The sequence below is a fragment of the Carcharhinus amblyrhynchos genome, unplaced genomic scaffold, assembly GCF_965287045.1.
Source record: "Carcharhinus amblyrhynchos unplaced genomic scaffold, sCarAmb.v2.hapA scaffold_38, whole genome shotgun sequence".
In the NCBI taxonomy this organism is placed as follows: Eukaryota; Metazoa; Chordata; class Chondrichthyes; order Carcharhiniformes; family Carcharhinidae; genus Carcharhinus; species Carcharhinus amblyrhynchos.
The window spans coordinates 10256411-10269951 of NW_027649779.1; the positions used below are offsets into that span (position 1 = coordinate 10256411).

General features: G+C 42.4%; 1 protein-coding gene across 1 annotated transcript in view; it reads left to right on the top strand.

Annotated features, from left to right (window-relative positions):
• LOC145362572 (uncharacterized) overlaps positions 1-1346 on the top strand; it is a 65449-nt gene extending 64103 nt beyond the window's left edge. Inside the window, exon 7 of the mRNA XM_080218572.1 lies at positions 118-1346. Coding sequence (XP_080074698.1) covers positions 118-1247 — 1130 coding nt within the window. The 3' untranslated portion in view covers positions 1248-1346. The remainder of the gene's footprint in view (positions 1-117) is intronic.
• Positions 1347-13541: the final 12195 nt, after the last annotated feature.

Consider the following 13541-nt stretch of genomic DNA (forward strand, 5'->3'; position numbering starts at 1 on the left):
ACGAGTGCTCCAGTGAACTGACTGTGGAAAGAGCTTTAACCAGTTCTACAGCCTGAACGAAAACCACATGGTTATTAGCAGTGGGGGGAACTGTAACCCTCTGTGGCTTTGACTGATTGTCTGACCTGGAGAGACACAAGGACACCTGCATCATGGAGAAACGATGGAAATGTGGGGACTGTGGGAAGGGGTTTAAGTATCCATCCAAACTGGAAACACATCAGCACAGTCACACTGGGTTGAGGCCATTCACCTGCCCTCAGTGTGGGAAGGGATTCAGTGATTCATCCAGCCTGCGGATTCACCAGCGAGTTCACACCAAGGAGAGACCATTCACTTGCACGATGTGTGGGAAGGGATTCACTCAGTTGTCTAATATGCAGACACACCAGCGTGTTCATTCCGGGGAGAGGCCATTCACCTGCTCTCAATGTGGGAAGGGATTCACTCAGTTATCTCACTTGCAGACACATCAGCGAGTTCACACTGGGGAGAAACCGTTTACCTGCTCCAAATGTGGGAAATGCTTCACGCGGTCATCCAGCCTCCTGACACACCAGCAGGTTCACACTGGAGTCAGGTCATTCAATGGCACCAAGTGTGGGAATGAGTTCACTCAGTCATCCCATCTGCTGATGCACAAAGTCACTCAAACCAATGAGAAACCCTTTAAATTCTCCCACTGTGGGCGTGGTTTCAAAAGGTCTCAGGAGCTGATGTCCCACCAGCGCATTCACACTGAGGAGAGACCGTTCAGCTGCTCTCACTGCACAAAGAGATTCAAAACATCATCACACCTCCGGGTGCACCAGCGAGTTCACACTGGGGAGAAACCATTCACCTGTTCTCACTGTGGGAAGGGATTCAGTGATTCATCCACCTTACAGACACACCAACGAGTTCACACTGGGCAGAGGCCATTCACCTGCTTTGTGTGTGGACAGCGTTTTGCTCAGTCATCCGCCCTGCTGAGACACAAAGTCACTCACACCAACGAGAGACCCTTTAGATGCACCGACTGTGGGCGGGGATTCAAAAGCTCCCAGGTACTGATGATTCACCAGCGCTTTCACACTGGGGAGAGACCGTTCAGCTGCTCTCACTGCACAAAGAGGTTTAGAACATCATCCGCCCTGCGAACACACCAGAGAGTTCACACCGGGGAGAGACCTTTCACCTGCACTGACTGTGGGAAGGGATTCACTCAGTCATCTGCCCTGCTGAGACACCAACAAGTTCATAAGTGATGACAGGAGTTGGATTCTGCTGTTATTGCTGCAGTTAATCATATCCAGGACTGAACCATGTTCATTCTGATAGTGGGTGAAGTGGGAGGGTCGGAAGGTTTCTTTCTGCTGGAATGGCCGGTCTCACTACTTTGCTTTCAGTAGATTGCTGTTTAAGTTAGGGATTGGTGAGAGGGTGAGTGAGATCAAATGACAAAAATGTCCTGGAACGAAAGGGAGAGGTAATGGTTGTTGCAAAGAAACAAAGCATTGGTCCAGAATAAGGTGTTAGTGGCAGAACAAAGGACAGCTCCATCTGGCAGCAAAAAAACATGAAAACAAGATGCAGGCTGCCACTTGGCCAAAAAAAGAGAGTAGATTGATGCAATGTTTGTAAACTGAGTGAGACGAATTGGCAAGTTCTTCAACAGAAAATGAATCCCTCACAAATTTCTCATGTGAGTGTCCCTGTGTCCTTAGTTGACTCTGTTGCAAGGGTCAATATTTGGCATGCCTGGGTGGACACAGTTAAGTAATAGCCTTAAAGTCACATTGTGAATGAATCATAGATGTACCAGACAAATAGCAGAGTTATAGAAAGTTGCACTGGGAGACCAGACACCTAAAAGAAACAGCATGTAAGCAAGTTGATAAGAACTATTCAGGTCCAAAGTCAAACTCCACAGAGATGGGCAGTGATAGAATGTCATCAGGAAAAGAAGAACGGAGTGCCATGAAGAGTGCTCACTTTTAACATTTAAGAAAAACTTGGACAGGAACATGGATGAGAGGGGTTTGGAGGGATATGGTCCAGGTGCATGTCAGTGGGATTAGGCAGAAAAATGATTTGACGCAACCAAGAAGGGCCAAAAGGCCTGTTTCTGTGCTGTAATGTTCTATGGATCTATGTTCTAACAACACCCCAGATTGTAGATAGTAAATCATCGAATCCCTATAATCTAGAAGACCATTCAGCCCATCAGGTCTGCACCGACTCTCTCGAACAGTGACCTTACCCAGGCCCTTTGTCCCACCCTATGCCCATAACCTCACACACTTAACATGGCTAATCCGTCAAACCTACACGTCTTGGAACACAAAGATGGAATTTAGCATTGCAAATCCACCCAACCTGCACACCTTTGGTCTGTGGTCGGAAACTGGAGCACTTGGAGGAAGCCCATGCAGACATGGAGAACATGCAAACTCCGCACAGTCACTCAAGTCTGGAATTGAAGGTGGGTCCCTGGCGCTGTGAGGCAGCAGTGCTTGGCACTGTGCCACCCTATAGTTGAAGCCAAAACACTGATTTCAAGAAGAAATTAGATACAGCTCTTGGGGTAAGAGGATCAAGGAATATGGGAGAAAGGGGGGATCAGGATATTGAATTTGGTGATCAGCCATGATCAAGATGAATGGTGGAGCAGACTCTCCTACTCCTGCTTCTAGTTCCTATGTTTCTATACTATAAAAGCAAATACAACATTGGCTTTGCTATGTACTAGAATGTGACTGACAATATGACAACTGAGTCAAGGACATCAGGTCCAAATGTGAATTAGTAAATTTAAAAAAGTTTATTGAATGAAAAAGTTTTACTGAACCACTTCAAGACATTGACTTTTACAACTTCATGTGGGTGATCAGTCTGTAGAAGTGTAACCCTCTCTGGCTCCTTCTTTCACAGGAATTCAGCCTCGGGAGTCTGGCTCCTTTTCTGACAAGAATTTCCTTGGAACTCAGCCTCGGGAGTCTTCAATATTTGGTTCGCAAGGAAGACCTTCAGAATCTCTACTTTTATCCCCAAAGTGATGATTACCTCATGTCAGAGTTGGGGCTGTTGTTACGTGACTATTGGTCCATTTGATCAGTCGATTAATTTAACTGGATCCTAAATTACTGACACACCACCTTCTCTCATTATCTTAGACAGGAATACAAGAGAACTGGTTCAATATATCCCTTTAGCTGATTCTGTACAATCCCTTATTTACACAGTTTTAAATGTTGAGGCTAATCAGAGTTTGAAGGTCTCACTCGTCAGTACATTTATCTTCATTGCACATTCTTTACATACACAGCAATTAAGCTCTTACATTTTTACAGCAAATAAAACTCAGTCTTTTACAATAATAATTCTAGTTTCTATGGAACATTCTTTCTCTCTCATTCCCCAAAAGCTGCAAATCTCCATCCCATACACTCTCCCTCCATTCTCACTCTGCTGTATCTAATGTTCACCCTCCCAATTCTCCTGAAGATGCTGATTGAGGCTGATTGACAGATCCATGCTCACTGCTTCCTGTCCTGGACACACACAGCTGAAAATCTCCATGCAGGCTGCCAGACAGATATCTGTCTATCTCACTGGACTGACAATGTGTGGAATATACAGACTGGACTCACTTCCTTACCCTTCAGTTGCTGCAAGTCCCCACTGTCCCCCCAGAATGGGAAAAGAAATGGAAAGGGGGAGAAAAGAAAGTGTTTTACTCACAGGAGGAAGTTTTAATGTTTCTGAAACTCCATCTTCAGTCACACAAAGCTCATACACTGATTGGCTGGAGGAGCAGAGTCCTTCCGGTCCTCCAACTTTTTCCATTGGCCAACACCTCAGCACGAGGGTCAGGGGGTGGGCGCTCATCGGCACACGCGCAGCTTCTCCTCTCCCTTGGACATGCGCAGTCCCAGACCGCCCGCCTGCGCGGCGGATAGAGTGGTTTCTGCGGCGCGATGGAGTGTGGGAGATGCAGCCGCCATTACGCATCCAGACCGCAGTATCCAAAACCCTGGGACTGGAATGGAAAGTTGGGCGCAGTGACCCCGCCCTTTCACAAAGTACAATGGGATATCACTGGATTGGATTGGAATGTCACCTTATAGTAAAATAGGTTGTTAAATTTAGATGGAATGACTTCGAGAACTGGGTGACATATTGGGGAGGACAATAGGTGAGTATGAGACTGAAGTCGAGAGGCAACACCTTCAGGGGAGGAAAATTGGAGAAAAAGCAAGAGGAGGATAGTAGGATGACTTAATTTTACAATCAATAGGTCTGCACGGATTTTTCCCGGGGCTCTGGTTACTTCTCACAGTCTGAAAGATGTACTGGTTAGGTGCATTGACCCGAACAGGCGCTGTAATGTGGCGATTAGGGAAATTTCACTGTATCTCATTGAGACATATAAGATGATGAATGGGATGGATAGGATAGAGGTGGAGAGACTCTTCCCGCTCAAAAAAGACAGTAGGACTAGGGGGCACAGCCTCAAGATAAAGGGGGGGGGGGGTTTAGAACGGAGTTGAGGAGGAACTTCTTCACTCAAAGGCTGGTGAATCTCTGGAATTCTCTGCCCGTTGAAGTGGTGGAGGCTGCCTCGCTAAATATTTTTAAGACGCGGGTTGATGGGTTTTTGATAAGAGAGGGGATTAAGGGTTATGGGGAGAGGGCGGGAATGTGGAACTGAGACACGACAGATCAGCCATGATCTTATTGAATGGCGGGGCAGGCTCGGGGGCTAGATGGCCTACTCCTGCTCCTATTTCTTATGTTCTTTCTTATGTTCTCAAATTCATTGCAGTCTTAAAGTAAACTTTGCTTTTGACTGATAAATAAACTTTACTTCAGAAAAGAGGGAGTGTGTGGGGACATATATTTATAATTTGAGATGAAGAACGATTTTCTGTGAGAACTAGAATTGTCAGTTCCAGATTTCTATCCTGTAATCACAGTGATGACTTGATGATATCAATCCTATCACACCCATTAAAATCTCTGTCAGGTCAGTCTTCAGCCTTCTCTTTCCTGGCAAAATTATCCCCAGCCTGTTCAATCTATCCTGTGACTTAAACACACTCAGCTCTGTTAACATCCTTGTGAATCTTATTTGAACCTTCGTAAAGCTTTTCTGTCAGCTTTACAGGGATATACTATTAATATTTAGACACAATTTGATTTGGTTACAACAGCATGGTAACTCAGTTCCATATTGACCCTCTAAATGCTTTAATTTGAAAGGGACTTAACCATCAAAAAAAGCCTCTGAAACAGCAAATGAATTGAAATTTATTTTAAGGTACAATGGTGAACTAGACAAGCGACTTTAATCACTTCAGTTGGGTGGCCACCCCTGTAGAAATATGAATTTTCCTCAGGTTCCTGAACCAAAGGCGATTTCCCAAAATCCTGCCCCAGGGGCATTCAGTACCTCCACAACCAGAGTCCAACCTGCAAAGCCCAAATTCACTCACCAATCCCACTGAGCTTTCCAACACCACTCTCAGCTGCAATACAGATATCAATGCTATACTGTTAGTCAAAACACAAAACATTGTTCTAAAATTCCTACCTTGCCAATGTAGGTTTATTATTAAAACTTCACCCAAGGCTTGTCTGTAATCTAGAAATTGTTTGTTCCTCAAACAAGTAAACAACCTTGCTGATATTAGAACCTTGACGTAGAGCATTTGACAAACATGTGATTTTACTCAAATGCAGGGGTATTACATCTATCACCTCTTTTATGAAATCTATTAATTCACTCTGATATTTCCCCCCTTTTGTTCATTGGCCTTGTCCAAGATAGCCAACTTCCTTTCCCTTTACAATCTTCTTCTCATAACTAATTTTTAGATATAATTGAACCGGTATAATTGGATATAAAAGCAGTGATAACATATAATTCCTATACAAATTGCATAGACTTAAAAAAAATTCTCAAAGCTGTTCCTTCACCTGTATCCATCTTGTAATTCATTCTGATTAACTATTATTTCTCCCTCGGCTTCATTTGATCTAATCAAAAATTCCATTTAGTTTGGTCTTACAATCAGTTTCTCTATGGAGTATGTGTCAGTGCCTTTATCATTTCAAAGTGATTTCTTACTCTTCAGACCATATTAACCATTTCATGTCATGCTGTTGGTCCAGTAGCTGAGAAAGTCCCATTTAAATCATAGAATCATTACAGTGCAGAAGGAGGCCCATCGAGGCTGCACAGACCACAATCCCATCCAGGCCATATCCCCATAACCCCACTTATTTACCCTGCTAGTCCAGCTGGCAATAAGGCACAATTTACTATGGCCAATCAACTCGCACATCTTTGGATGAAGGCAAAAAACTGGAACACCTAAAGGAAATCCACGCAGACCCAAGGAGAATGTGTAAACTCTATACAGGCAGTCATCCAAGGCTAGAATTGAATCCAGGTCCTTGGCGCTGTAAGGGAGTAGTGTTAACCACTCTGCCACTGGACTGCCCTTCACTTTTCAGTACAGCTGCACCGTGTACTCTCGGATGTAAGTTAATTCCCAATTTACAAACCATTTCTGCAGTCTCACATCGGTGTTCCAATTTCTTCTTTAATTCTCTGTTGGAATCTCACCTTCACTTATTTCCCTCCCTGTTAAATGTTGTCACTCATTTTCTTTCAAACCAGACAGTGTTCTTTTGCCCTACTTGTTGGCATCTCTCTGCCCTCTCCCACAAATCATTGTTTTGCATTTGTGGAAGGATTATCAGGTCTTTTGGGATTGTGCTGTCTATTTTACCAATTAGTTTCATCATCCTGGAGTCCACTGTCTTACAAAGGATGCACCATTCAATAATTCTGTCAGAGTCTTCAAAAGAAAATCCAAAGTCAGGTTTACAGGTGTCCTTCATCTCAATGTCTTTGCTTGTTTCGTCCTGTACAGTCCCAGTTTTAGATGGTGGCCAGATTATCAAATTCATTTTTCTCAAATAGTTCATAGACAAAGAAACAAGTATCTCCAAGATAAAACTGTCACCTCATTCATCTCATCGAGACGTCCCTTTCACTCAAATCTTCATAAACACCCAAATGTATGGATTTAAACTACACTTTCAGGAGTTCTGGAGAATCTTTAGAGTCAAATAAATTATTACGTATTCTTATAATATGTTTTTACAGAAATTAAACATTTCCATTTGATTCCAGGCATTACCAATTTTATTCTTTCCTTTAAACACCAGGTAATTTCCATTTCAAATGCTTGAAATAGCAACTCATGTCAGATATTTATCAATTCCAATCCCAAAAGCAGTCTTGTTGGCTTTCTGAAAGGTAAAGTCTTTTATTCTCTGCTTTCATTCTCAAAACTGCTGCCTTCACTCAGAGCTGGAAACCATCATCACCTGTTTAAACAAAAAACACAAACACTCCATCTGGCTCTGGTCAAGATCTCAGTGAGTTAATGTGTCCAATCATAGGTTACATTAAAAAAACAAAGGCTGTGTGTCGATTTATAAAAATCAACTGTCTGCTGAAAGGGTTAACTTTTCTGTAGAACCTAGAGAGGTGGGGAGTGGGCAGAGGAAATTTGGCATGCAAATAAATTACATAATTTAAAAAACTTCTCTTGTGTTATTTTCTTCAATTTTGTTCAAATTTCATCTCTTTTATCCTTTTTTGAACACCAATTTCAATTTTCAATATTTACTATTTAATCAAAGTTGAAAGAGCTATTTACCATTTATATAGATGATCTGGAGGAGGGAACCAAGTGCAGGGTGTCGAAATTTGCTGATGACACCAAGATTGGGGGAAAGGCAAATTGTGCGGAGGGTGTGGAAAGTCTGCAGAAGGATCTAGATAGGCTGGGCGAATGGGCCAGGAACTGGCAATTGGAATTTAATGTTGGCAAATGCGAGGTGGTCCACTTTGGTAGGAATAATGGTAGGAAGGACTATTACTTACGTGGCGAAAAACTGCAGCAGGCGACGGTGCAGAGGGACCTCGGGGTCCTTGTGCATGAGTTGCAAAAACCCAGCTTGCAGGTGCAGCAGGTGGTCAGGAAGGCGAATGGGATGCTGGCCTTCATAGCGAGGGGGATTGAATATAAAAGTAGGGAGGTCTTGCTGCAGCTGTATAGGGCATTGGTGAGGCCGCAGCTGGAGTACTGTGTGCAGTTTTGGGCGCCGCACCTGCGCAAGGATATTTTGGCCCTGGAGGGAGTGCAGAGGAGGTTTACTAGGCTGATACCGGAGTTGAGGGGATTGAGCTATGAGGAGAGGCTGAATAAACTAGGCTTGTACTCGTTAGAGTTTAGAAGAATGAGGGGAGATCTCATTGAGACGTATAAGATGATGAATGGGATGGATAGGATAGAGGTGGAGAGACTCTTCCCGCTCAAAAAAGACAGTAGGACTAGGGGGCACAGCCTCAAGATAAAGGGGAGGCGGTTTAGAACGGAGTTGAGGAGGAACTTCTTCACTCAAAGGGTGGTGAATCTCTGGAATTCTCTGCCCGTTGAAGTGGTGGAGGCTGCCTCGCTAAATATTTTTAAGAAGCGGGTTGATGGGTTCTTGATAAGAGAGGGGATTAAGGGTTATGGGGAGAGGGCGGGAATGTGGAACTGAGCCACGACAGATCAGCCATGATCTTATTGAATGGCGGGGCAGGCTCGAAGGGCTAGATGGCCTACTCCTGCTCCTATTTCTTATGTTCTTATGTTCTTAAGTACTTTGTGAAATGTATTGTTAATTGAATCTCAACAATTTTAATTCAAATGTTTTGGAAAGTTGAAACTGGTTTGCAGCCTTATCTTTATGTTTTGGGAGCAAAATTGGCCTTCACAATCCTAACCTTGAACAACTTAATTTCAAACCCAAATCATTCCTTTTATATTTAGGTACAGTCTGTATTTATTTCAAATAGAAACACACAGCAGTTCAAATTAAATTAATTTTCACTCCCTTTCCAAACTAATTCTTCAAATCTGCGATGCTTGCAAACAACACCCTGCTTCAACAATTATGACTCAAATGTACGGTATTCCTTCAACTGAGCAAACAAACTTGGAGTAAGTGTTGTGGATCATGACAGTGCAAAAGTCATGGCTAATCACACACACACTGGCATTTCCTTATCACACAGGAGAGGTGGGAGTACTTTTAGTGATTCTTTTTTTGAAGAAAACAACTACATCTGCTGGCTGGTGACTCATTTGTGTCTCAAGTTGTTTGGTTTTAGCTAAACACAGGGAGTGGACTGCTTCAGGGAGGTGTCACTTTGTGGCTGAATTAGCTCCCTCAAAGTCCCCATGCCATCTTCGAACTCTTCACTGGATCTGATATTTTCGGACTGTAAATCAATATCTTGTTCCAAGGTTTGGCCGAACAGCAGTAGGTTTTTCTGAGCACCACTCATCCTGTCATCTGTCCCCTGTTTCCAATGTAACTGATTGCCCAGGACAGACATGCTCTCCTGCCAGCAATCAGGTCCATTATGCAGTTTATCCACCAGTTCCCTGAACCCTTTGTATTTTGTATTCAGTTGTAAGGCACAGTTTCCAGTGCAACTGTAGATTAATTTATTCTGGACTTTTTCCAACTTGCTACTTCCTTTGGGAATCTCTTTAGAAAACCTACCAAGGACCCACTCGTAATCTCTGTCACTTTCTTCTACACCTCCCAAGGTATCTTTTGCTCCTGATGCCCTTGACTCCATTGTGAAACTGTCAGTCACATTCTAGTTTATGCCAAAGCCATTGTTGTATTTGCTTTTTTAAGGCAGCAATGCTAACCACTGTGCCACTGGATGGATTGCTGGCACAGTGGAGAGAAACATAGAAACTAGAAGCAGGAGTAGGCCATTTGGCCCTTTGCGCCTGCTACACCATTCATCTTGATCATGACTGATCATTGAATTCAATATCCTGTTTCTCCCCCACCCCCACCACCTCCCATATCCCTTGATCCCTTTAGCCCCAAGAGTATATATCACATCTTCTTGAAATCAGACAATGTTTTGGCCTCAACTATAGGGTGACATGGTTGCAAAGAGGTTAGCACTGCTACCTCGCAGTGCACCGTATTTAATTCCAGCCCTGGGTGAGTGTCTGTGTGGAGTTTGCATGTTCTCTCTGTGTCTGCATGGGCTTCTTCCAGCTGCTCCAGTTTCCACCCACAGACCAAAGATGCCCAGGTTTGGTGGATTTGCAGTGTTGAATTCCCTCTTAGTATCCCAAGCTGTGTGGGTTAGATAGGTTAACCATGGTAAATGTGTGAGATTACAGGGACAGGGCAGGGGAGAGGGCCTGGGTAAGATGCTCTGTTAGAGAGATGGTGCAGACTGGATAATCTGAATGGTCCCTTCTGCACTGGAGAGATTCTATGATTCAATGAACACAGGATTGGTCAGAATTATAGGGAGTGGGATAGCTTGATCTTGGGTTTGGACGTAGCTCGGCACAACATTGAGGGCCGATGGGCCTGTACTGTGCTGTGCTGTTCCATGTACTCTTTTCACGTGTCCCAAATTTTAAATAACCATTACAATTAAAACTCTCTCATACTCACATGTGTGAGTTTGGATCTGGATTAAAGTCCCCACAAATTTAGAAAAGTCTCCTGGAATCATGTCTCTGGCCAGTGAATATGGCTCTCGGTTCACAACTTCTGTGAAAAAAAAGCTTTAGTTATTACACTTCCTTTATTTAAATCTGTTTGACTTAAATCACAGACAGAAAACCTCAAAGCTTGAAGCATTCAACCCACAAATATTATCCTTACCCAGAGAAACATAGTATTAGCTGTATAACAACAATAACCAGAATGAATTCCTTAAACGTTCTTGTGGTTCTGTTTCTAAACTTCCAGGGATGCCTTTAAGTAAAGACTCAAGATAAGGTTAATTCCCCTGAAAGATAAGCCTTAACAAATGTAGCCCAAAACAATGATAAAACACATCTACAAACATCCACTAAAACAAACAAAACACACCAATTCTCACAGCTTGTAAATATCAAACAATGAATCCTCAGCATTCTCTCTCACAGCTTTAGCTTCTTAAAGTGACAGAGCGCCACAAACATTTCACAATATACTTTAATGATTGGAAGATGGAAAAGAAGGTACTGTTGCCTTCTAGTATATGCCAAAACCATTGTTGTATTTGCTTTTTTAAGGCAGCAGTGCCACTGGATGGTCTGCAGATGATACAAAGATATGTGGAGGGACAGGTAGTACTGGGGAAGCAGGAGGGCTGCAGAAGGACTTTGATGGGCTCGGAAAGTGGGCAAAGAAGTGGCAGGTGGAATACAATCTGGACAACTGTGAGATTATGCACTTGGGTAGGAGGATTGGAGGCATAGACTATTTTCTAAATGGGGAAATGCTTTGAAAATCAAAAGCACAAAGGGACTTGGGAGTTATTGTTCAAGATTCTTTTAAAACTAACATGCAGGTTTAGTCAGCAGTTAGGAAGGCAAATGCAATGTTAGCATTCATGTCAAGAAGGCTAGAATACAGGAGCAGCGATATACTTCTGAGACTGTATAAGGCTCTGGTCAGGCCCCATTTGGAGTATTGTGAGCAGTTTTGGGCCACACATCTAAGGAAGGATATGCTGGTCTCGGAAAGAATCTGGAGGAGGTTCACAAGAATGATCTCTGGAATGAAGAGCTATATGAAGAATGGTTGAGGTCTCTGGGTTTGTATTCATTGGAGTTTAGAAGGATGAGGGAGGATCTTAATGAAACTTAGTAAAAAACTAGAACTAGAGGGCACAACCTCAGGCTAAAGGGATAATCCTTTAAAACAAAGATGAGGAGCAATTTCTTCAGCCAGAGAGTGGTGAATCTATGGAACACTTTACCACATAAAGCTGTGAAGGCCAGCTCATTGAGAGTCTGTAAGACAGAGATAGATAGGTTCTTGGTTAATAAGGGATCAGGGATTATGGGGAATGGGGATGAGAAAAATATCAGTCAAGATTGAATAGTGGAGAAGACTTGATGGGCTGCCTGGCCTAATTCTGCTCCTATGTCTTATGGTCTAAGCTCACAACGCCTTGATTAAATAAGATGTAAGATCCTTCATTCCCCTTCATTATAACAACCATATTTTTAAGCCGACCTCCAAGGCTGATTTTAGAGGCAACATCTAGTCTTTGTTAGTTTAAAATCCCAAACATGTTGCAGGTGTAAAATATTTGTTCTTTATCTGGGACTGGGTTGACAACACAATAAAAGTCTCAGTTATTCCAAGTTCCTCCAGGCTACGCTTAAAATTTCTACATTTAACTGGTTCCCATAAATCCTCAATCAAAAACTACCAGGTGATTTACAAACAAACCAACTGTTCACTGAAAGTGTTAGCTTTTCTACAGAACTTAAAGGGGTGGGGAGTGAGCAAAAAAAACTTGGCACACAATTACATCACTTTACATATGATGGGAGTTTTTCTCAGAAGCCAAGTGTTGGGATGAACCCAGTTCATACAAAGATTTGCGGAAGACACTGTATTGGTTTAAGACATTCTTTATTGACCAACGCGCACTGGGAGAAAGGCAGCTGGGCAGTCCAACTCCTTTATAAAGTTATTCATTGGCCATATAGTTATACTATTTTGAAGGTTCATTTCACCCACCCACTCTGTCATCCCAACTGGATGCTCCAATCATGTTCGTGCACAATATTTACCTTGGCCAATAACGTTCCATCTTTTGGAAGAATGGGAATTCATTGGTCTGTAGAATCTGAAAGTTCCTGCCCACTGTTACTTTGCAACTTTCACTTATGGAGGTCCATAGGGTTCAAAGGTTGCTTTCTAACTGATTCTCAGCAACTTCTATTACACAGCTTATAGAGTTCAAAAGTTTCTTTCCACTACCTGCTTAGCCATCCCTTATCAGTAAAAAATGAATAATTCTATTCATTCTAATGTCTGGGAAGCGTGTACTTTTATAACTCATACTGATAAAAACTGTGTTCTGTGGCTTCACTATTCTGAAAGAATGTGGCCTGTCTCACTCAGTTTTTATCCCATTATACTTTATGCGGTCTGCAGTTTGGCCAAGGTACACATTTTAGTAAAAAAAGTACATATTTAAATCTGAAATACATGTTTAAATTCTCTATGTGTCTCTATGCAGACAGTACCTTTGTATTATATAAATAAGGCACACTGTGGTCCTTATTCTACGTTAGTCTAAGTCAGTCCACCCTGTTTCAATAGCCTTTATTAGTTTTTAATCTCAAGGTATTCTGAACCCATATAACAAAATAATTTTAACAAACTTAAAGCTTATAATTAGTCTCAAGTAGGCTTCACTGCAATGAAGTTATTGTGAGAAACCCCCTCTCTAACAACAAAAGAAACTTGATTTTAAACTTCATCTATTAATTTTTTTTGTTATATTCCTCAAACTATTTTAATTTGATCAGTTTTTGTTAGGGATGGGTAATTTCTGTTCTTCTCAACTGGTTCACTCATTTTCTTAATTCTACACGGGCTCAGAGAATCAGAACCCACACTTTATCATCCATATCCTTCTTCTCCTTTTGTCACCA